This window comes from Durio zibethinus, chromosome 23 (genome assembly GCF_047325235.1).
Source record: "Durio zibethinus cultivar Kanyao isolate XHJ-2024 chromosome 23, ASM4732523v1, whole genome shotgun sequence".
NCBI lineage: Eukaryota > Viridiplantae > Streptophyta > Magnoliopsida > Malvales > Malvaceae > Durio > Durio zibethinus.
This window is the reverse complement of record NC_143184.1, coordinates 8,209,870-8,233,780: the sequence shown is the minus strand read 5'-3', so window position 1 is coordinate 8,233,780 and position 23,911 is coordinate 8,209,870. Positions and strand designations below refer to the sequence as shown.

Sequence of the window (23,911 nt, the reverse complement as noted above, 5' to 3'; positions counted from 1 at the left end):
TGGTGGTTCTCTTTGTTTTAGATCTATTAGATCACCTCGACTTTGATTTCAACCTGTACTAGTACACCCCGAGGCCTAAGAAAAGTCAAAAGAAAATTCAACTTGCAGCTTTATTTTGCAAGGGGACAAGGTTGTCAACCCCCATTGCACCATTATCCCATAACCCTTAAGACAAAGGCTAAGGCTAGTCGAGATCTCTCATCAACATAGTAATAGCACCAGTACCTTTTCTTGCCAAAAAATTAATGGTGGATATCTCCTCTTCTACTCTAGAGAATCTCGAGATTATGATGTTAAGGCCCAACTTCGAGAAGATCTGTACAAGCTTGAAGTACACTCTCATTGATTATCTTACCACCAATCTGGTAAGGAGGTTTTACAAAATCGTGACCACTTCTTTTAGTATGCACTAATTGATTTTAGCTTGATTTTCTTATTGTTTTTCATTTTGCTAAGTCTAAGCTTGTTCTAAGTAGTTCAATAAAAATTTCCACCTCAATCCCTAGAGAACACTAGATAGGCCCTCCACCATGCCTATCTTGCTATGACCTATCTGCTTAAAATCGAGAAAGATATGGTTATTTTGGTTGAAGAGCATAAGAAAAGCTCAGACACTCTGGGTAAAGTTAGGTCCAGCCTCAGTACATTTTAAAAAAAAAGAGGTCGAGCTAAAAAAAAAGAATGATGAGCTAACAATAAAGCTGAAGGCCATCATGGTTAATAAAGCCTTAGCTGAGTTAATAAGGGAGTAAGCTTAGCATAAGCTTAACGATGTTTAGGCCAAGATAACAAGGCAGAAGTCTAAGTTGAAGGCCAAGGAGAAAAAAAAAAGAATATCTAAAAAAGAAGGCTATGGAAGAGTTCAAGGCCTCCAACGAATGCCTTCAGATGAAAGTAGAGTTTTCCCAAAAAAATATGTTGGGTGCCTTTTAATTAGCCAAACATAAAGTACAATTTAAAATTTTCACCCTCAATCTCGACCTTTCTGATATTAATATTAATAATATCAAATTGAGATCTCTTATAAATTAACCTAAAAGAGAGAAAAAAGAGGAAAAAATAATGATAAGGCCATCGACTCTAAGCTCAAGGCCATTTTGGGTACTGACCATGAGATGAAAGAGGCTGCGAAAAGTAAGGTTGTTACTATTATTTCTACTGAAGAGGGTGATATTATTGTCAATGTCACTAACATGTGATTTTTTTTTGTAACTTTCGTAAATTTTTAATTGATGTATGAGGTTGATTTTTGTAACGACCTCAGATTTTACTAACTTGCTTGACAAACAACTTTTGTACTTGATAGAAAATGAAATAGAAATTTTTATTCGGTTTAGTCTAAGCTTTAGCTTAGTTTTATTATAATTTTTTTCCTTTATTTATACAAGTTTAAACAAAGATAATTAAAAAAATTTGAGCCTGGTTAACTGAATTGAAGATTTACAAATCATTTGGATTAAATTAAATTAATAATCTATCTAAGTTCTAAGTTAGATTTTGTTAGATCGATTAGGCATAAGCTCATTGAGCATAATTTGATTTCTGTATAATTTAAAGGTCTACTTTCAATAGCTTGGTCGAGGGAAAGATACTGCACGTGAGTAAATCTCTAACATTTATCATATTTCTTTACTAATGCAGTTATGTCCCTTCTGATAGTGGGTTAATAATAATCTTACCTAAGCACTTTGTAAGCTAATAGTCGAGGTCTAAGGTGAGTTTCTTATATTTCTTCATGGATTTCTTGTAAGACGTACTATATTTCTTCTTTATCAATACATCTTAAATAAAGCAGACTAAATGATCTTTTATATATTTTTTTCTTAATCATCATGTATCGAAGAGCTTTCCTCATCAATGCTTTAGCTCGAATTCCTTTTTCGGGTAGTGTTCCCACAGTTAGGTATGCCTTAATTGGCTTCATCTAAGTTTTTTTTTCTGTAATATGTCCTATCAGTTTATCTTCGGTGCTTTTGTGTGTCAGCTTTTCTACCAAGACTTGGTTTAAACTTTCTATTGTTATTCTTAAAGTCAACTTAAATAAAGAGTTTTTTAGTAAATTTTTTTACTTTAATATTTTCTTTACCTTAGCTTTTTTAAAGCCAGCCATTAAGGCCAGTATTTTATCCAAATATTTTTAAATTCTATCTTCTTAAGCTCTGAATTCTTCATTTATTTGATCGATCATTAGCTGAAAATCACTATATATAGTTATATATTGATGTTGAGCTTGGTTGCCAATTTCAAGTCAGCTATTAGTGTCTCATATTTCACTTCATTATTGGATGCCTTGAACATAAATTTCAAAGCATATGGGTATTACAATCTTTTTAAGCTGATCAAAATAAATCCAGTCTATTCACTATAGTTTGTGGTCGGACCATTAACATAAAGCTTCTAATTTTTGAATTTTGGGATTTTTTTTCTTGGGTTATCTTTTAGTTTATATTGAGGTGAGCTTTACGATGAAATATACTAGCACTTGAAATTTTAAAGTCAACCTAGGTAGAATGTACAGGTTGAATTCATTAAGCTTTACTATCCATTTGATTAATCTCTTTGACATTTTTAACTTCTATAAGACCTATCTCAATGATTGGTCAGTCAATACATGGATCACATGGGCTTAGAAATATGGCCCAAGTTTTTTTATCTAAGTGATAACTATGTAAGCTAACTTTTCTATACTGTTGTAGTTAACTTTTGGCCTTGTTAATACTTTACTCACAAAATACATTGATTTTTGCTTTTTCTCCTTCTCTCAAACCAAAACTGAGTTGATAGCTTAGTATGTGATGACCAAGTATAGGTATAAGGTTTTATCGGTTCTTGACTTAGACAAAATAGGTAGAAAGGATAAGAACACTTTGAGTATATCAAAAGCTTTTTGACATTAAAGGGTCTACCTAAAGTCAAAGATATTTTGAAAATTTTGAAAAATGACAGACATCATTCTGTCGACCTGGATATGAATTAAATCAGGGTGGCTATTCTATCAGTTAACCTTTGTACTTTTTTTATTAAAGTCAGTGCCTTCATGTTTAAGATTAGTTAAATTTTTTTAGGTTTGTCACTATCCCCCTTTTGTTGATCATGTAATCGAAAAACTTATCTGATGCGACCACAAAGGCACATTTGCTCAGGTTGAGCCTCATATTATATTTTTTCAAGGTGCTGAACATCTCTTTAAGGTTTTTCATGTGCTCAATCAAGCTTTTACTTTTGACTATCATGTTGTTCATATATACTTCAATAATATGATTGATCTGATTTTTAAACAACTTATTTACTAACCTTTGAAGGTCGCTTCTGCATTCTTTAGTCCAAAAAGTATCACTTTGTAACAATAAAAGCTTTTTTCAGTAAAGAAAGTAATCTTTTCCTTGTTGTTTTTTGGCATTTTGATTTGGTTGTAACCAGAATAGGCATCCATAAAATTGAAGAGGCCATGCTCAGCACTGTTATCCACTAGTTGATCTGTGTTAGAAAGAGAAAAGTTATCTTTTGGACATGCTTTATTCAAGTCAGTAAAGTTTATGCACATTTTTTATTTTTTACTGTGCTTTTTAACCATGACCATGTTGGCTATCCATTTAAAATAGTAGACTTTCCTGATAAAATCGACATGCAGTAATATATCGACCTCTTTCTAAATGGCCCTTTGTCTTTCTATGGTAAAGATTCTTTTTTTTTTACCGAACTGATTTTATGTTGGAGTTAGTATACAGCCTATGGACCATCATTTTGATATCAATACCAGGCATATTGGACAATGTTCAAGCGAATAGGTCGTATTATCTTTTAATAATTGAATTAACTAATCTTTATGTTAAAGTTTAGTTTCGATTTGCATCATTTTTCAGAGATGTTATCCTAAAATGAAATTGTTATAAAATCTTAGGGCAGCTTAGGTCACCTTTTATCTGAGTTCGATCTTTAATCAATTATCTCTTTTTGTTCAATTAGGTCAAGATCATTTTTTACGAAAACAGATTCCTATGTAATAATTAGTGTATTATGGATAACTTGCTAAATATGTATGTAGTGAAATTGGTATGTATTTTTCATTTCAAAATGTATTTTGACTTACTTGTTAGCTCAATCTAAATGACATATAATTATTCACGTCGACTTAAAAACTCGATTATCTTTAGAGTTACCTCAATAAATTTAAAAAATAAAACAAAAGTTTTTTTTGTTAGAACTTAAGAGCTCGAAACGACTTAAGAACACGCTTCTGTCAGGTTGGTCTTATGTTCTTTGTTCTTGCTTATGGTTTATTGCTTCTTGTCAATTTCTGTTGTTTATCTTTCTTTAGTGCTTTTATTCTTAACCAAACCGCCAATCAGCTTTCTAGTCTTTCTTTTCATTATTATGACATAACACTGATGTGTCATAGATTGGTCTCCCTTAACCTCTCTAACCCCATTGGGTGTTAAAAATTTTACTTTCAGATAGGGAGCTGAGCCTATAAGCTACATAACAAATTGACTAGGTCGACCCAATATCATATTGTAGGCTGATGGGATGTCCACCATCATAAATTTTATAACCAAAGTGGTTGTCCTTAGTTCTATCTCCAAAGAGATTGGTAGTTTGATTGCTTTTTTTTCAAGCATCTGTTCATTCTTAAATCCTACTAATGTTGTGGTAATCGACTGTAATTGATCTTCACCAATTCTCATTTTGTTTATCGTGCTATAGTTCATGACATCGATCGAGCTCTTATTCTCAAACAAGGTTCTCTTGACTATATAACTATACACTACGATCGTGATCACTATGGCATCATCATTTGATACTGGATTCTTTCAAAAAATTTTAAGCTGAATTAGATTGACTCATCTTTTTAATTTTTTTTTTTTAGTCAAGGTGCCTATTACCATAACCATGCTTAGATTGAATTTCTTTTTGGCCAAGGTGGAATGATTTCAAGTGATCATATCAATCACTCTGATGATCGACTTATTATTATCAGTTCAACCTTCTTATTGCCTCGGCTCATCTTTATAATTTTTTCTTCTTCTATTTTTTTACCTTATTTCTCTACCTCGAGTGGGCTTTTTTCGATACTGTCTATAGTTCGCTCTAGATTGGCCTTATCTTCATTGTTCTACAAACTTCTTCAATTGACTTTTCTTTATCAGAGCTTCAATTTCATTTTTTAGGTTAATGTAGTCTTCGATATTATAACCTATATCTCTATAAAAGGTAAATCTTTTAGTCAGATCCCTTTTCATGTTCTGTCTCAATGGCTTCGGTAATTAAAGGTAAAAATTTTGCTCAATTTATATTAGAATCCTCTCTCAAAAGGTATTTAATATAGTGTGGTTCCTTTCTCCACTAAAGCTTCTAACCTTATATCATATCTCTTTTGGGGGAGACTCATAGAAATCATTGCTTTTCTTATGACCGATGAGGAGAGATGAGCCTCTATCACCTCAGCAGCCTATTAGAGAACATAAACATCTCTCACATAGATTGTTTTTCATTGTAGCTTTAGCATTTATATATTTTTTAGCATCAACAAAATGTCAGCAAGAGTTTAAAGTGGTTTTAGAGATAATGTTAGCTTCATGTGGTACTATTTGTTATTGAGTCCACTTATTAGGGAGGCTACAATGGTCGTTTGTTCCAAGTCTTTAACCTATAAAGCTTTCGCATTAAAACGAATGACATAACTCTTCAAAGTTTCATTCCGACCTTGGTGGATTGACATCAAACGTAGAGTCATATTATTCACTCTTCAGCTACTTACAAACCTAGATAAGAAAAAGTGGCTGAGCTATTTGAATGTCATAATTAACCTTAGTTCTAAGCTATTGTACTAGAATCGAACTGCGCCCTTTAGTATAGTAGCCAAGCATTTGCACATTAGAGCCTCATTTGCCTCTTACATCATCATGTTAGTTCTATAAAGTTCTAAATGATCGAAAGGGTCAAAAGTACCATAATAGGTTTCCAAGGTTGCATTTTGAACCCCTTGAGGGGCATGGCCCTATCGATTTCTTTGGTTAAGGGTAAGGTCTCCAATAACTTAAGTCATCTTCAAATGCCACTGTTTTCATTTTTAGCTCTTTTTTCATAGCTTGCATCCGAGCTTCTAGGTCTTTATTTGGTTGTCAAGATTTGTTTGTTTGGATTTTTAGGTAGTAACATGTGTTGAATTGTGGTTGGGATGTTGTGCTCTTCTTTTCTGAAGGCGAAGGAGGCTTTCACCTTTTCATAGCTTGATTGTTTGATAGCGCCTCTTTGGCCAAAGGTGATTAAGTTAGGCACTTTTGAAACTTGTGGTGGGTTTATGATTTGTAACATCTGCTTAAAAGCCTGTATCTATTCAATCAATGCTTGGAATTGTTCCATGGTGATCCACCTGTGGTTGGACAAGTCGGACAAAATGTTGGCTATAATAGGTTTCTATGCCAACCAAGACAATCGTCTCTCTTTCCTCTGAGGTTCTTTTTCTTGATAGCATTGCTTTGTACTCGACTAATGAATGAAAAAAAAGACCCTTACTTGGCATGCCAAAATATTTGTGCCAAGCTTCTGTCTTAAGGTATTACTAGAAAGACAAAAAAGAAAGGCGATTAGAGGTAAAAGCAAGGAATGTTTCTAGTGTTTGCACTCCAACCTGTAAGCCAAAAAAAATGAGGTCAGAAAGAAGTAATAAGGAAAAGATTGAGTGATGTGTGTTACTTTCATGGTGCCTAGACCTTCATATTTATAGATACATGATGGGGGACCATTAGAGGACAATAAAGACACTATCGAACTAACATGACACTGAGAATGTCAGACTGACCTGACATGTCAAATTGACACAAATGTTAAAATTACCTTTGGTTATCTACTGAAGGCTTTTAACATAGAAAAAATATTAGTATGCCCTCTTGATCACTAAATGCCCCCAACATTTCCTTCCAATGTTTATATTGTTTGAATAAAAAAATTGACTCCAGCCTAAGTTGTCCACAATGAAGGCAAAAAAATAATGCAGCTGGAATTCTCTTATTAACAAAAGAAGAAAAAATTAACTCGAAAATATATAAAAGTAAATCACTATAGCAATTAAACTCTAGACATGATAATTCATATATTTTTTATATTTATTTAGTATAAAACATACGCAAAATACAAAAAATTTTATATTATAATTTATGTTAATATACCAAATACAATTCTTTTTATTTTTATTATATTTATATATTATTTTTATTAATATTTAAACTATATCAATTTAAAATTTTAAAATATAAAATCTCATCGCTAAAACCTCTTGAAAACCATGTTTTATTTTTATTTTGTTTTTTTTAAATTAAGAAAGAGTTCTCTCTACTGCTTAAAAAAGTAAAAGTTCTCACAACTTTATCCAATAATAATAAAAAATTTTTTTGCAACTAAATTTAAAATTAAAACCTAATGATTTGAAATTAAATATAAAAATAAATAGATAAATTAAAAAACAAAATTAATTTGAATAAATTTTAACTTTAAATTTAATTAAAAATGTATATATTGCTTTAAATAAAACAATAAAAATTTTCGTTATTTTTTAAGCAACCAACAGATCCTCTCTCGAATTGAATTCTCTATTTTCTTCGCTTTTCTCGTCGGTTGTTGAATCCGTCATAAAAATCTGATGTTGACATAACGATTTTTTTTCCTTACCAACTGCACACGTTTTAAAGACGCGAGTTGGAATAAAGAGCCCGAGTTTTTAGTTTTTCTTTTTTTTTTGGTTAGAATAAAACATATTTTTATGTGAAAAAATGTTATGAGATTCGGAGAAAAGTCAAAAAATAATAATAATAATAATAATAATGAATGATGAAATCTTTCAAAGCGTCGGGGGACGGTAAATGCAATTTTTTAAGCTACGAACGAAGATAAATATTAATAAAGGTCGTGAATGAAAATAATATATTAGCAAAGATAGTAATGCTAAATATAAATTTTAAAGATTAAAAATGAAAATAAAACATTAAAAAAAATCACGATTGTTAATTTTACACAACCCCTATATATTGATCTCTTTGTTCTTCCTTCTTCCTCAGTCGGTCAGCCTGATCTCAGTATGTTAATTTCGGTTGTCTCTGCAATTGATTGTTTTTTTCTTATTAAAAAGTCTATTAATTTGTTAGAAATTCGTGGTCTGTTCACTAATTCTTTGTAAGTTTTATTTTACAGGTGTTTCTGTCCTCTGCTATTCTGGATGCAACAGTAGATTTTCGAGTAGCTGAATAAAGGAAGAGAGCCATGAATTTATCAAGCTCAATTTCAAGTCCATTTGCAAAGTTTGAGAGGCAAACTTCTTGTCTGCCTGTGGTAGGTAAAGATAAAGCAATCAGGCTTCAAGTGAAAATGCAGCAGCAGAACAAGTCACCCTCAGGGTTAGCTACAAAACGACAAGCTATTCAAATGGTACCTGTGAGTGAGGTACTGACAAAAACTAAACTCAGACAGCGTAAAGAACATCCACTTTCAGAAAAAGAGCTTAAGGTTCTGGGTTCAGATGAAAATTTCAGTTGGGCCAATGATAATTATAACATTTGGCTAAGGACTATAGATGTTTGGTTTTTTGTTATTTCCCTGCGTACTCGAATTCTCTTTGACAACGCAAAATGGACTTACTTAGGAGGTTTCTCAGAAGATGAACAGGTGAGTTTTTCAGCTGTCTGATCACATATCATCTTGCTGTCTGATCACATATATACATGATTTGTTAACAGAAAAAGAGAAGGAAAAGAACTGGCTCATGGCTACGGGAGCAAGTCTTACAACTTGGTCCAACTTTCATTAAAATTGGACAATTGTTTTCGACAAGATCAGATTTATTTCCCCGTGAGTTTGTCAATGAGCTTGCCAAATTGCAGGTAACCCTTTGTCTGTCTGTGCTGGTTGTGAACAATGTTTTTACATATAATTTCTCGTTTATAAAAACTTTATGCAATTTTTTTTCCTGAATGTAGGATAGGGTCCCTGCATTCTCACCAGAGAAAGCACGACGATTCATTGAGAGCGAACTAGGAGCTCCCATCGAAGAGCTATTCAAGGAGTTTGACGACCAACCAATTGCTGCAGCTAGTCTTGGTCAGGCAAGTACGTCGGATCTCTATGCTTGAGGGAAAGTTGGGATCCAAATTGCCCCAACTCAAACTCCTCAAATAAGTTTGAGATCATTGAGAAAATATTAAAGCTCAAGAAATAATTAAAACATACAGAGCTGGGTTCAAATTAATTTGATAGAAAAAAAAAAAAAAGAAGATTTTTTCTCTTAAAGTTGCAATGGTTGAACAAAAATATCCGTATCATTCAACCTTTACTTTTTTTTTTCATTCTTTTTTTCATTGAAATTTTTTTATTTAAAAATTTTAAGGTGATTTTTTAATTGAATATAATAAATAAAATTTATCATTATATAATAAACTAATAAATAAATAAATTTTATTATTATATAATAAATTAATCAATAATATGTATTAATATTTTGATTGAATAAAAATTTTAAGATTTTAAATGTCATAAATAATATTAAAATATATATAAATAATTTACCAATACATTTTTAAAATAAATAAAGTTTTAGATGGTTATTTTTCATTCTCTCTTTAACAAAAAAATTTTAAACTAAAATTAAATAATTATTTCAGTTTCCATTATTTTATTGCAATTAATTAAACTTTAATCTAATTAACCCATAAATTGAATGAAAATTAATCAATTTTTATCTAATATGAATTTAATTAAATAAAAATAAATATTTAAAAATATAATTAATTATAATAAAATGATAAAAATCAAATGTTGATTTAAATTTAATTAAAAGATTTTCTCTACGTCAGCCTAAAATTTTTTTTTTTTAAAGAATTTTCTAGTCAACAATAGACAATATCTGTAAATTTATTATGCCAAACTTCGCCTAATTTGATAGGTACATCGAGCTATACTGCACAATGGGGAGAAAGCTGTTGTAAAAGTTCAAAGGCCTGGGCTGCAGAAGCTTTTTGATATTGATTTCAGTACGTAACGCCTTTTTTCTTTTAGTGTGCACGTAATTTAATAAGATTAGATAAGATTGATGACTCAACTATCTATCTTTAATATTTTATTTAATAATAATAATAATAATAATAATAATAGAGAGCGTTGTGTTGTCTCAAAACAAACAAAAAGTCTGGTCATCAAGTTTGGTTCGACTACTATATTCGTTTGTGATTTTTTTTTATATATTTATTTGAATAATTATTGTTATTATATAAAAGAGTTGAGCCGGCCTTTTTCTATTTAATACAACAAGTGGTTGTGGTTGTCGACTCGACAATTCTTCATTTGACTCTGGAAAGTTTTATATTGCTAGTGGCTGTTAAATAGTTTCCTTGTCTTAATCAAGTAACTTCCTTTTCCTTCCGCAGGAAATTTAAAGCTAATTGCGGAGTATTTTCAGAGGAATGAGACTTTTGGCACAAGGGATTGGATTGGTATATACAAAGAGTGTGAAAAGTAAGTGGGTAATTAATAAATTTAAAGATACTCTTCCTTCATTTAATGATATTAATTACTACAATTTATAAGGCCTTGATTAATCATAAAACTTAGTGCTAATATTTTTTATTCAGATTTAACATATTAAGTTTTGTTAGGTTGTTAAATTTATTATTTTTAGTTTAAATTTTAAATTTTATTGATTGATCATTTTTTGGGGGTCGATTTATGCTAGAGATACTCGTATTCTGTTAAAATTCAAATTTTAGTTTATTTATTATAATTTATATAAATTTAAAGTTCATACTATTTTGATTTAATAAATTTAATCTAATCATAAATTTTATCAATTTTTTTATAATTAAAAATGTTGATATGACCATTGACTTGATAATTGGGTATTAACTTTGTTAATATGATATTGTCTTTGTTGATGTGATAATTTGAATTTATAAAATCAATTGTTAAATTCTTTAAATGATTTTTATACGCATATGAAATTAAAATTTAATCTTTCTAATATAATTTCATAAAAATTTTATTTTTGTACAAAATAAATTTAATAATATTGGTCTAATTACTAATAAAAGTCCTTTTTTTTTACTTTTTTTAAAATAGGTTTTATTTTTAAATAAAATTCATATTTCTATTTTTTTTAGAAACTATTTGTATTTTTAAAATATTAAATTTACACATTTATTAAATACTTAATTTTTAAAAATCATAATTTTTGAATTTTTGTAAAATCAGATTTTATTTTCTAAAACATTTAATATTTTAAATTTTTTAGATATTTTTAAAATATTAAGTTTACTTTTTTCAATATTATAATTTTTTTAAAATAAAATTCATTTTTTGAAAATTTAACATTTTATTTCATCAATATATTTAAATATTTTGGAATTTTTATTAAATTTTTATGTTTTCTAAATATATTAATATTTAAATGAATAAATAAATAAATTACAAAGAAGGCATGAGATTTTAGAATTTGTTCTATTTTGATTTATTTGAGCTGAAAAAGTATAAAAATCTAAAGTAAAATAAAGTAATGTCAAAGTAGGAAGAGTTTTTTTATTTCAATTTATTCTTCATTGAAAAACATAAAAAAAAACGTGTAAAAAATTTTTAAAACTTATAAACTTCTTTTAGAAACACCAAAAATTTAAAAAATATATATAAATATTTATAAAAAATATATAATTTTTTAAAATTTTCAAAAAAAATAAAAAAATTAAAATTAAATATTTTTAAAATAAAATGTTAAAATTTGAAAAATATAAAAAAATTTAAAAAATTAAATATTGCAAATTTTATATAATTAATTTCAAAAAATAAGAAAATTTTTAAAAATTTAATTTAATTTTTAAGAAAAAAAATTCCGATTTTTTAAAATTAAAAAAAATATGATTTAAAAATTAAAACATTTTTAAATATTAAATTTAATATTTTAAAATTTTGAAAAAATTTCTAAAAAATTAAAATATGATTTAAAAAAAAAGGTAAAAAAATATATCTTTTTTTTTATTAATAATTGAACCAATATTATCAAATTCATCTTGTACAAGAATGAAATTTTTATAAAATTATACTAGATAGACTAAAGTTTAAATTTCATGTAAATACATGAATTATTTGCATAAATTGATAACTAATTTTACTTATCTAAATTACCACATCAATAAAGTCATCATGTCAGTAAAAAGAACATTCATGTCAGTCAACGGTATGTCAGCATTTTTAACAATAAAAAATTAATGAAATTAATTATTGAATTAAAATTATCAAATTAAAATAATATAAAAAAAATAAATTTATATGAATTTTAATAGAATAACTAACTTTCAAATTTTGACAAAATGTAGAGATTTTTGGCGTAATTTCACTTTTGTTTTAAGGTTTGGGTGACTCCTATAATAAAATACGGGCTCCATTAATTAATAAAAAATATTTTAATCAAAATAGAATAATGTTAAATATTGATGAAATTTAATCTAAAATAAAAGGTAATATATACAATATTTGAAAAAAAGTTTCACGTCCTGAATTACAAGTGAGCTGATGTAGGATGGATTTGGTTTCAATCTCACCTCTAGTTAGATGTGTTGCGCCAGAAGCAATAATCACAACAATACATAAGCAATAGACAACAATCAATAATCAAATGCACAGGAAAAATAAAGCACACCAAGATTTACGTGGAAAACCCTCCAGTGTAGAGGGAAAAAACCACGGGTCACCAGAAAAATCTTCACTATCAAATAATAATTATACAAAGTTCTTCTCTAGCTAAAACTAGAGCTAATCAACAACTAGAGAAACAATTGGAGAAATCTCACCAAATAAGTGACTCAACAAATACACCCTGGATTTGTTCCTAGAGAGCTTCAAACCCGATCTTCACCGTTCAGAATGTATAACTATGAATCATAAACCTCCTGACAAGGTTCCAACTCAATCGGACCACGGATCGACTTCCGTTTAACCAACTCTCCCTTCTCCTTTTTCTCTCTCTGCTTTTCCTGGCTTTTCTTCTTTCTCTGCTTGGTTGTCGACACACACCTTAAACAACCCCACCTCTTTTTTATTAAGTAGCTAGGGCTCTGTGTAAAATAAAAGATCAAGGCCCATTGCCTTTACTTGGTCCAAAACCATTTACATGGGACTGGACCCCATTTTCCTAACAATCTCCCCCTCCAGCCCCATTAGGAGGAGATTCATCACTATAGCAGTTTCATTTGGAACTTACCTTGGCCAGAGAACTCATTCCGGCCAAGTTACTGCAAAGCTCAAGCTTTTTCTTGGGAAGTATCTTAGTCAACATATCTGGCACATTTTTATCAGTATGGACTTTCTTCAATAGCATCTGCTGTTCTTCAATCACTGAACGTAACCAATGATATCTAACATCAATGTGCTTTGTTCTAGCATGGTACATGGTATTCTTACTCAAATCTAAAGCACTCTGGCTATCACAAAATACCACATACTCTTTCTGATTCAACCCTAATTCAAGAAGAAAACGTTTCATCCAAAGCATTTCTTTACATGCTTCAGTTGCTGCAATATACTCAGCCTCTGTAGTTGACAAAGCAACACACTTCTGTAACTTAGACTGCCAAGATACAGCTCCTCCTGTAAAAGTGAACAAATACCCTGAAGTAGATTTCCTACCATCAAGATCGCCTGTCATGTCAGCATCAGTAAACCCTTCTAGAACTGGTTGTGAAACTCCATAAGTCAAGCACATTTTTGAGGTACCCCTCAAATATCTAAAAATCTATTTCACTGCTTCCCAGTGAACCTTTCCTGGATTAGAAAGAAATCTGCTCACTACACCAACTGCATGAGCAATGTCAGGCCTTGTACAAACCATAAGATACATTAAAGAACCGACTGCAGAAGAATAAGGAATACTAGACATAGTTAGTTGCTCTTCCTTAGACACTGGACAAGATTTCTTACTTAGATGAAAATGGTTGGCAAGTGAACTGCTAACTGATTTAGCATGTTGTATGTTGAATCTACCAAGCACTCGTTCAACATACTTTTCCTGTGACAACCACAGCTTTCCAGCTCTCCTATCTCGGATAATGTCCATACCAAGAATCTGTTTTGCTGGACCTAAATCCTTCATATCAAAGGACTTAGACAATTGTTCTTTCAACCTGCAAACCATACTAGCATCTTGTCCTACAATCAACATATCATCAACATATAATAATAGGATAATGAAGTTACCATTAGGGAATTGTTTAATATACACACAAGAATCTGCTGCTATTCTTTTATAGCTATGACTCACCATAAAAGAATCAAACTTTGTGTACCACTGTCGCGGAGCTTGTTTCAAGCCATACAAGCTTTTCTTCAATTTGCAAACTAAGTGCTCTTTCCCTTTCACTTCAAAACCCTCAGGCTGATTCATATAAATGTCCTCCTACAAATCACCATGCAAAAATGCAGTTTTAACATCAAGTTGCTCAAGCTCAAGATTCAAACTAGCTGCCAATCCCAGTACCACTCGAATAGAACTCATTTTTACAACTGGAGCAAAAATCTCATCAAAATCGATGTCTGGTTTCTGAGAAAAACCTTTTACTACCAATCGAGCTTTGTACTTCACTAGTTTGTCACCATCTTTTTTCAACTTAAACACCCATTTATTCTTTAATGGCCTCTTTCCTGTTGGAAGTTTAACAAGATCATAAGTACCATTCTTTCGCAATGACTCCATCTCTTCTTTCATTGCTTTTAACCAATGCTCTCTATCCGGAGTAGCCTGCACATCTTGAAAGTTTTCTGGCTCCCCTTTACTGGTAACTAAAATAAAATCTGAACTTGGATACCTGGTAGATGGCCTGCGCTCTCTAGTAGATCTCCTAGGCTGAGACTCTACATCACTTGATGCCGAAGGTAACTCTCCCTGCTCAACACTCTCAGGTAGAAAGGATTGCTCCCCCTGCTCAAAACTAATAGCATCTGGCTCATCACCAACTGTAGCTGGCTCATCCATATCCCCAAGTTCTGTTTCTGGCTCATTTTCACCATCTGTGGCTCTTTCCTGTGAAATTCCTATCGGTGTTGAAACATCACACTCAATAGTAACTCGTGTAGTCTTCTCATTTTTCTCAAGGTCTGCTATGGTTTCTTTTTCATGAAAGATCACATCTCTGCTTCTGACTGTCTTTCTCTTTACTGGATCCCATACCCTGTAGCCAAATTCCTCATCACCATATCCTACAAACACACACTGTGTAGCTTTACTGTCAAGCTTTGATCTCTGCTTTTTCGGCACATGCATGAATGCTTTACACCCAAAAATTTTCAAGTGAGAGTATGAAGCATCTTTTCCTGTCCACACTCTTTCTGGAATGTCAAAGCCCAAAGGAACTGATGGTGACCTGTTAAGTAAATAACAAGCTGTGTTGACTGCTTCACCCTAGAATGGCTTTGGTAATTTTGCCATCCTCAACATACATCTGACTTTTTCCACAATGGTGCGATTCATTCTTTCAGCTATACCATTATGCTGCGGTGTTCCAGGTTCTGTCCTCTCATGCCTGATCCCATGCTTTGAGCAATACTCTTCAAAGCTTTTATATGTGTATTCCCCACCATTATCAGTTCGAATACACTTCAAGGGTAACCCTGTCATCCTTTCAACCATGGCATGAAATTTTTGAAAATACTGCAGTACCTGACTTTTATATTTCAACATATACACCCAAGTCTTACGTGAAGCATCATCAATAAAAGTAACAAAATATCTGCTACCACCTAATGACTCAACCTCAATAGGACCACATACGTCAGAATAAATTAATTCCAATCTATTTTCTTTTCTCTGAGAACTTTTACGAAAAGAAACTCTATGATGCTTACCAAACAAACAATAATCACATGAATCGAGATACATACCTTTGGTCAAGGGAATGAGAGAGTGCCTTGCCAAAACCTGTAACCCTTTTTCACTCATGTGTGCCAGCCTCCTGTGCCACAAGTTTGCTGAAGCATCATTTTCAACGGTATTTACCTGGTTACCGTTCAATTGCATCCATGTCTTATACATTGTGCAGCATAGTTTTCCCCTTGCAACTACCATAGATCCTTTGAGAAGCTTCCACTGTCCATTCTTTTGTCGGCTTTCATATCCCTCCTTATCAAGGACATTAATAGCAAGCAAGTTCATTCTCATATCTGAAATGTGTCTGACATCCCTCAAAGTCAACATGCAGCCTGTACTAGTTTGTACAACAATATCACCAATCCCAACAATCTGTGACACACTCTTGTTTCCCATCTTGGTACAACCAAAGTCTCCTGCTTTGTAAGTTGTAAACAACTCTCTCTTAGGAACACAATGATATGCCGCTCCTGTGTCAACTATCCACTCAATGCCGGGATCACTAACATGATTACAATCACCATGTGTACAAATCAAAGTAACTGAATCACTATCTGAATTCACTGCTGCAACATTGCCATTATCTGAACTCTTGTCTTTCTCATCTTTTCGCTCTTGCTTTAAGATTCTACAGTTTCGTTTTATATGACCCGTCTTACCACAATAGAAACACTTCACTTTACCTCTAGACTTGGATTTATGTTTAGATTTATCACGACCTTTTGAGTCTTGACCTCTGTCGATGTTTCTACCCCTGTTCTCTGTGACCAGAGCTTGATTCTCAGGGTCTACATCTTTTCGCCTCGCTTCTTCATTAAGCATACTGTCATTTACCATCTCCAATGTCACCTTATAATCAGGAGCTGAATTAAGAACAGTCACAACTAGAGTATTTCAGCTGTCTGATAATGAACCCAAAAGAAATAATGCCTTCATTTTATCATCCATCTTAAGTTCCATAGTAGTCATCCGATTAAATATATCTTGAAAATTACTCAAGTGCTCTGTAACAGATCGTCCATCCCTGTACTGTAAAGTTGCAATCTTCTTAACAAGCATAACTTTATTCATACCTGTTTTTCTCTCATACAATGCTGCCAATTTTTCTCAAACAATGTGAGCATCTGACTCCTGCGCTACATGATGAAACACGCTGATATCAACCCATTTTCTGATTGTAGCCAGCGTCTTTCTACCTAGCTTCTTCCAGCTTTCATCTTTCATATCTGCTGGTTTAGCCGAATCACCCAATACTGGCTCATACAAATCTTTGCAGTATAGATGATCCTCCATCATAGGCTTCCAAATTGAATAATTTGATGCTGTCAATTTTAGCATGGAACCTGTATCACCTTTCATGATCTCAAACAGAATTTACTTCTATCCTGGGTTACTTCTGTATCGATGTCTCAAAATAACTCTCGCTCTGATACCACTTGTTGCGCCTGAAGCAATAATCACAACAATACAGAAGCAATAGACAACAATCAATAATCAAATGCGCAGGAAAAATAAAGCACACCAAGATTTACGTGAAAAACCCTCCAGTGTAGAGGAAAAAAACCACGGGCCACCAGAAAAATCTTCACTATCAAATAATAGTTATACAAAGTTCTTCTCTAGCTAAAACTAGAGCTAATCAACAACTAGAGAAACAATTGGAGAAATCTCACCAAATAAGTGACTCAACAAATACACCCTGGATTTGTTCCTAGATAGCTTCAAACCCGATCTTCACCGTTCAGAATGTATAACTCTAAATCATAAACCTCCTGACAAGGTTTCAACTCAATCGGACCACGGATCGACTTCCGTTTAACCAACTCTCCCTTCTCTTTTTTCTCTCTCTGCTTTTCCTGGCTTTTCTTCTTTCTCTGCTTGGTTGTCGACACACACCTTAAACAACCCCACCTCTTTTTTATTAAGTAGCTAGGGCTCTGTGTAAAATAAAAGATCAAGGCCCATGGCCTTTACTTGGTCCAAAACCACTTACATGGGACTGGACCCCATTTTCCTAACAAGATGCAATATAACCCAAAAGTCACCGTCTAGGTTCAAATGAATGTTCAGTGAGGCACGATTAGTCGTAGTTTTATTTTTTCATTCTAAAAGGTCAGATCGATTGGTTTGAGAAAATATTTTTTGTTTTTATTTTTTATTTTTTAAAAATGTATTTGAAAAATAAAAATAAAAATTATTTTTTTAAAATACAAAAAAAAAGCAAATAAATAAAATATTTAATGATATTATTATTAATGTCATCTAATAATAAATATAATATATATTTAGTAATTAATGATATTAAAAAGTGTTCAAATATGATAACTTTTAAAATATATATAAAAAAGCAATGTATATCCCTTATTTTCATAATTAAAAATATTTTTTTATTTTAATATTTCAATCTATTTTCATTTTTATTTTTTAAAAATTTATTTTCATTTTCAATTATTAAACACATTTTCAGTCATATTTTTTATTTTTTAAGAAAATGAAAACAAAAAATGACTTTATTTTTTAAAACCAAACACTATTTTATTTTTCTAAACGCGGTTATTTCTTTCAAGTTTGTCAATTTTTTTTTTTGGACCTTTGAAGATATAAAGTAGGGATAAAAATATCCCTATGTTCAATCTTTTTCTTTTTCTCTTTGCATTTTACTTTTTTATTTAAAAAAATTAAATAACTTTACCAATTCAATGTAATCAATAAATTTTGTTATAACAAAATAACAAATAAATAAACATCTTCATAATTAAATAAATAACTATATAAATTATAAAGTAAATAAACATTTTTAATTTAATATGAATAAATAACTTTAATCTAATAATCACTAAAGATATTAATCTAATGTATTTAAAAGTATTTTTTATTACAAATGATTTTATCATCACCATTGGTTTTACATCTAAACAAATATTTCACAACTAATTTTAATTTTACCATTATAATAATCAATTTCACTTTCATCATTATTTTAATTTCATTAAAATCAATCTTATTATCCATCTAAATGGATTTTTAGATGTTAAAATATGGATTACACGGCTTGCATTATGAATAGATATTCATCAAATTTTTTGTGGAATTTTTAACATCTCCAATTGTTTGGCCAAAAAAAAAATCTCCCATTTAGTTTGACGGTTTTTTTTTTTTTTTGTGTACACGTAAATACAAAAAAAAAGAAAAAAGAAGTGTACAATAAAAGAGCATGACGGCACTTAATTTTGTTTGATTTCAGGATTGTGTATGAAGAACTCGATTATATAAACGAAGGAAAAAATGCTGATTGGTTTCGTCGAGACTTTCGGAATGTAAAATGGGTTCGAGTTCCTGTATGTTTCTTGCCTTATATATCTTTCACTAACTTCGAATCCTGTACGTTTTAGTTACTTTCTTGTTTTCTTCAATCACATTTTTACTTGGAAGGAAATTCCTCCCTCTCTGTAGATGGTGTTTTGGGATTACACTGCCACAAAGGTGTTGACGTTGGAGTATATTCCAGGTTAACTTCCTTGTAATTTAACTATATAATTTAATTTCTTTCGTTCATTGACAGGATGAAAGTGTTCGCAATAAGTTCAATTATGCTGGTTAATTGCAGGCATTAAGATAAATGAGTTGGATGCATTGGATTCAAGGGGATTTAATCGTTCTCGGATTTCTTCGCTTGCCATTCAAGCATACTTGATTCAGGTCATCAAGTAGATTTTTGCCTCTCACAGTACAATCCCAAATGCAACAGGAATTATAATTTGCCTTTTTTTCTTTTTTTTTTTTTTTTGGGGGGGGGGGGGGGGGGGTGGTTTGTCTGGTTGATATTTTACAGATACTGAAAAATGGCTTCTTTCATGCTGACCCGCATCCTGGAAATCTTGCTATTGATGACAATGAAGCACTCATTTATTACGATTTTGGTATGATGGGGGAGATCAAATCTCTTACACGTGACAAACTTGTTCAACTTTTTTATAGGGTGTATGAGAAGGACACAAGAAAGGTTTGGTTTCTATAATTGATACTACTGCATGTAACATTCCCGATCTCATATTGAGAATTCGTGATGCATCCCCGATAACAACCATGCAGGTTATCCACAGCCTCATAGATCTTGGTGTACTTGAGCCCAAAGGAGATATGTCATCGGTACATTTCCGATCAATACATACAATTATCAAATGCAAGTAAAAAATGGGTCAAAGGGATACTCTTGTTTTATCCTTCTTTAACTAATTTGTCCAATTAATTCTACTCCTGTAGGTGAGAAGATCGGTACAATTCGTTTTGGATAATTTAATGAACCAGAAGCCTGATCAAGAGACTACTGTGGCAGCTATCGGAGAGGTGGGGGTGGAAAACTGTACATAAATTGGTCATTTTTTAACATTCTATACCAGAAAAGTGTCCAGTCAATTAAGCATCTAGAAATAACAACCTATACAAAATAAAAGTAACTTGCCAACAGCTGTATGATCTGTTGATAAAATATTGGAATCATAATTTCGGTGATCAAGCTTCAAATTTTATTAACCTCAATTATCAAAAAAAAACCAATAGAAGTAGATTTATTTTCAACTAATTGCTTGGATCTCCTGCAGGATTTGTTTGCAATAGCTCAGGATCAACCAGTGCGGTTACCATCCACCCTTATCTTTGTTTTGAAGGCATTTTCTACACTAGAAGGTTCTGTCCAACTCGAATCTGTCTCTCCCCAAATTCATCCAGAATTATATTTGAAGTTGGTCAACTAGGCAAATCAAACTTTGCTGTAGATATACATAAATCAAAATTTTCATTTTGGTCATTGCTTTGCAGCTTTGAGCATGTCATAATTCCCTTGCAGGAATAGGATACATGCTGGATCCAGATTTTTCCATTGCAAGGATTGCTGCACCATACGCACAGGTTCTCAACTATATCCCCCTGGATGATCAGGATTTTCTCCCCCGTTCATGATGACTTTTTGAGATGTTAAATCCACAACATTAATTGTTTATGCTTTGATTTAAACAGGAGCTTCTAGATATCAGACAAGAGCAGCAAACTGGGACGGATTTCGTGGACCAAATCAGGAAACAAGCTAATGATGTAATGTCCATGTTCGATCCAATTGCTTCAGCTTTTTGTTCTTCGTTCTAGATATTCTATACCAACTAGTAGAAATTTTATATGTTTGATCTGACAATATTGTTATGTTGAGATTGATTTATATTTCAGGCTAGGTTTTACACCATGTCAATGCCATACAGAATTCAAAGAATAGAAGAAATTGTGGAACAACTTGAATCAGGAGATTTAAAACTCCATGTCCGGGTACCAGAGGTATATATTGTATGTTATGTTTATTTGAAAATTACATTCCATTTCTGCTAGGAATTAATGCAAGATCGATCTGTTTGAGTTTCTGATTTTTAGTATAAAAAGGAAAAATTGCAATTGAAGTAGCATTAAAATGTTTTATAAAAGTTTTTAAAGTTAATTACTTGAAAACTCGATTAGTTGCTTCTTGATTGCATGGATAAAGAAATGATATATATATATATATATATATATTTAAAAGATTAAAAAATTGATTTTCCAGTTTCTTAATTTTTGGGGAGGAAATGAAAGATTTGAATCCAATTCTTTGAGCAGATATACATGCACTGAGCCAAATGTTCAGGTGCATGATTTTTCAATTCTTAATTGCATTATTCTAATGTTTTTAGAAGAAAATCTATTTCAAATTAATTTAGGTCAATCAAACAAAAAGTTTGAGCATACTATATGACATCTAACCAATTGAATTCATTTTATTTGTGCTAAGTTCTGATATGAAATTACTTAATTTACCAGTCAGAGAGAGCAGCAAGAAAAGCAAGAATACTGCAAATGGCAGCCATGTTCACAGTACTGGGAGGTTCTTTACTAAACCTAGGGGCCATTCTTAGTATCGAAGGATGCCAACTTATTGCAGAAGTATCATTCATTGGAGCAGGTGAGCATGACATGCATGTTCCCTCCTTCCCCTGTAACCTTGAAATCAATATATGTTATTTATTTCATCTCCCTCCCTCCAGGCTGATACTTGGTTTATCTTTAATTGGTGAAAAATTGCAGGGGTTTTCATGACTCTGGTTCTTATGTCAATGCAAAGGGTGAAGGGACTCGATCAATTTGAGAAGATGTTAGGTTGACTTTTAACCCCACAAGCAAATTTAATTAGCACTCTTCTACATGCACGAAACATGATTTATTCTTTTTTACAGTTGAGATTGCTAGAATTTGAACCATAATTATTAAAATTAAAATTCGAATATTTTATTTATAAATCACATGATTATTGCCTACCCTATTTAATTATACAAAATTTTTTCTCAACCATTAGCAGATAATTTCATTATGTTGGAAATGACTATTCAATGTGGAACAAACAAGAAGATATTTTTTGCCCGTTGAATATAATTTCAAAATCTCGATCATTGGAAAAAAAAATTGAGCAGAGAAAAAGTAAATTCCAATTGGCAGTAATGTAAGCACGTAAATAAAATTAAAAAACCCTTTAATTATTATTAATTGATTCTAAGTTGAATATTTATCTTAAATTTTAATAAAAATAAACTAAAATTTAACAAAAAATACTTACTTTAGACATTTTTCTCATGAATATAGATAATTATATAGTCGAACCAATCATTCATGATTTAACTAAATTTATTCGTTCCATCATTCACTATTAAAAATTCGTATTCGTGCCATTGAAGTGGCAAATTTCATAATATTTTAATAATAATAAACGAAAATAAATGAATTTAAAATATTTTTTAAAAATCATGAATTTAAAATTGAATTATAAAGATTTTACATAAAAACAAAATAATGCACAAAAATCATAAACGTACGCGTGATATAGTTTGCTTCTTATCTTTGTCACATCTGTATTTTACTTTTCCTTCTGTTACAGCCAAATAAAGCAATATGTTGCCCTACTTTCTCTAGGGTTCTGCCCTTGTATATATACGATTAAATACAACTGTATTAATCCACCTGGGGTTCTAAGCAGTGACTAATATGGTATTTATCTAATTACATCCTGCTAATAAATAGATTATTTTTTGAAAGTTTTAATTTATTTTTAAATTCTCTAATTATCTTTATATTTGTTTAATTAAAAAAATAATATGTACATAAACATTTTTAAATTTATAACCTTCAAACGTCATTTTTAAATTTATTTTTAACTATAATGTCATTTTAGACTAGATATATGGCTTGGATGAAAAAAATCAAATAGCTAGAGAGTGTGTATCCACTGGAGTTAGGATTATTAATCAATTATTAAATTTATAAATAATTAGATTCATTTAATTTGGATTTGATTCATAATTACTTAATTAAATTATACAAAACATTAAGTACATTCATTCATAATTAAATGAGTTTAGGAATACCATAAATCCATAAATGCCTAAATTCATAAATAATTAAATAATTAAATTACATTCATTCAAAGTTAATTAGATTCATTGATACCATAAATTAATAAATGATTAAGTTCATGAATAATTAAATATAATATATATGAATGGAATCTTTTTCCAAACCAAGGTACTTTTTAATCTTAATTTCTTAACTAGAACACTTGTAAATTTTATTTCAAAATATAAATATTTTCACTCAATTGAATTTCATGTCAGTATTTTATTACATGTAAGCTTCTCCTTCTTTTACTTCTCTATCCTGTCTCTCCTTACAAGGTCGTGCTTGCAAGCTAAAATATTCAGAAAATACCTGAATCAAATTGAAATACAACTTTCATGAAATGTTCAAAATGTAAATTGTTAATTCTTCTAAATCCATCAAATCTCTGCTCCATATCTCAACTCCAAAATGCAACTTAAAAATCTTTTAAAAAATCAAATTTTGTAGAGCTTTTTTAAACTCGAAGAAGCCTAAACAAATGGATATAAGAAATGGCACACGTTACTTCCCTTTTCAAATCCTTCTCTTTATCTTTTCCACGACCTACAACCCTAACCA

At 30.9% G+C, this 23,911-nt stretch overlaps 1 protein-coding gene across 3 annotated transcripts; it reads left to right on the top strand.

Annotated features, from left to right (window-relative positions):
* Positions 1-7,847: 7,847 nt before the first annotated feature.
* Positions 7,848-22,221, top strand: LOC111314502 (protein ACTIVITY OF BC1 COMPLEX KINASE 7, chloroplastic-like). Of its 3 annotated transcripts, none has more exons than XM_022915924.2 (18): positions 7,848-8,072; positions 8,188-8,658; positions 8,730-8,873; positions 8,970-9,095; positions 9,932-10,019; positions 10,413-10,500; positions 19,134-19,227; positions 19,343-19,397; positions 19,497-19,588; positions 19,722-19,892; positions 19,982-20,038; positions 20,153-20,236; positions 20,491-20,575; positions 20,736-20,797; positions 20,906-20,980; positions 21,110-21,214; positions 21,728-21,869; positions 21,992-22,221. In XM_022915924.2, the coding sequence occupies exons 2-18, from the start codon at positions 8,257-8,259 to the stop codon at positions 22,066-22,068; spliced, it is 1,947 nt and encodes a 648-aa protein (XP_022771659.2). In that variant the 5' UTR covers positions 7,848-8,072; positions 8,188-8,256; the 3' UTR covers positions 22,069-22,221. The 3 variants fall into 3 exon arrangements, with proteins under 3 accessions (XP_022771659.2, XP_089609131.1, XP_022771660.2); XM_022915925.2 differs by having other exon boundaries at positions 7,969-8,086; XM_089753005.1 differs by lacking the exon at positions 9,932-10,019 and having other exon boundaries at positions 8,970-9,099.
* Positions 22,222-23,911: the final 1,690 nt, after the last annotated feature.

Bases quoted from the DNA above. Each gene is read 5' to 3' on its own strand.
- LOC111314502 (XM_022915924.2), top strand. From the start codon at position 8,257: ATGAATTTATCAAGCTCAATTTCAAGTCCATTTGCAAAGTTTGAGAGG. The intron at 10,501-19,133 runs GTAAGTGGGTAA...GTTTGATTTCAG, and splicing joins ATATACAAAGAGTGTGAAAA to GATTGTGTATGAAGAACTCG. The intron at 20,576-20,735 runs GTTCTGTCCAAC...ATTCCCTTGCAG, and splicing joins GGCATTTTCTACACTAGAAG to GAATAGGATACATGCTGGAT.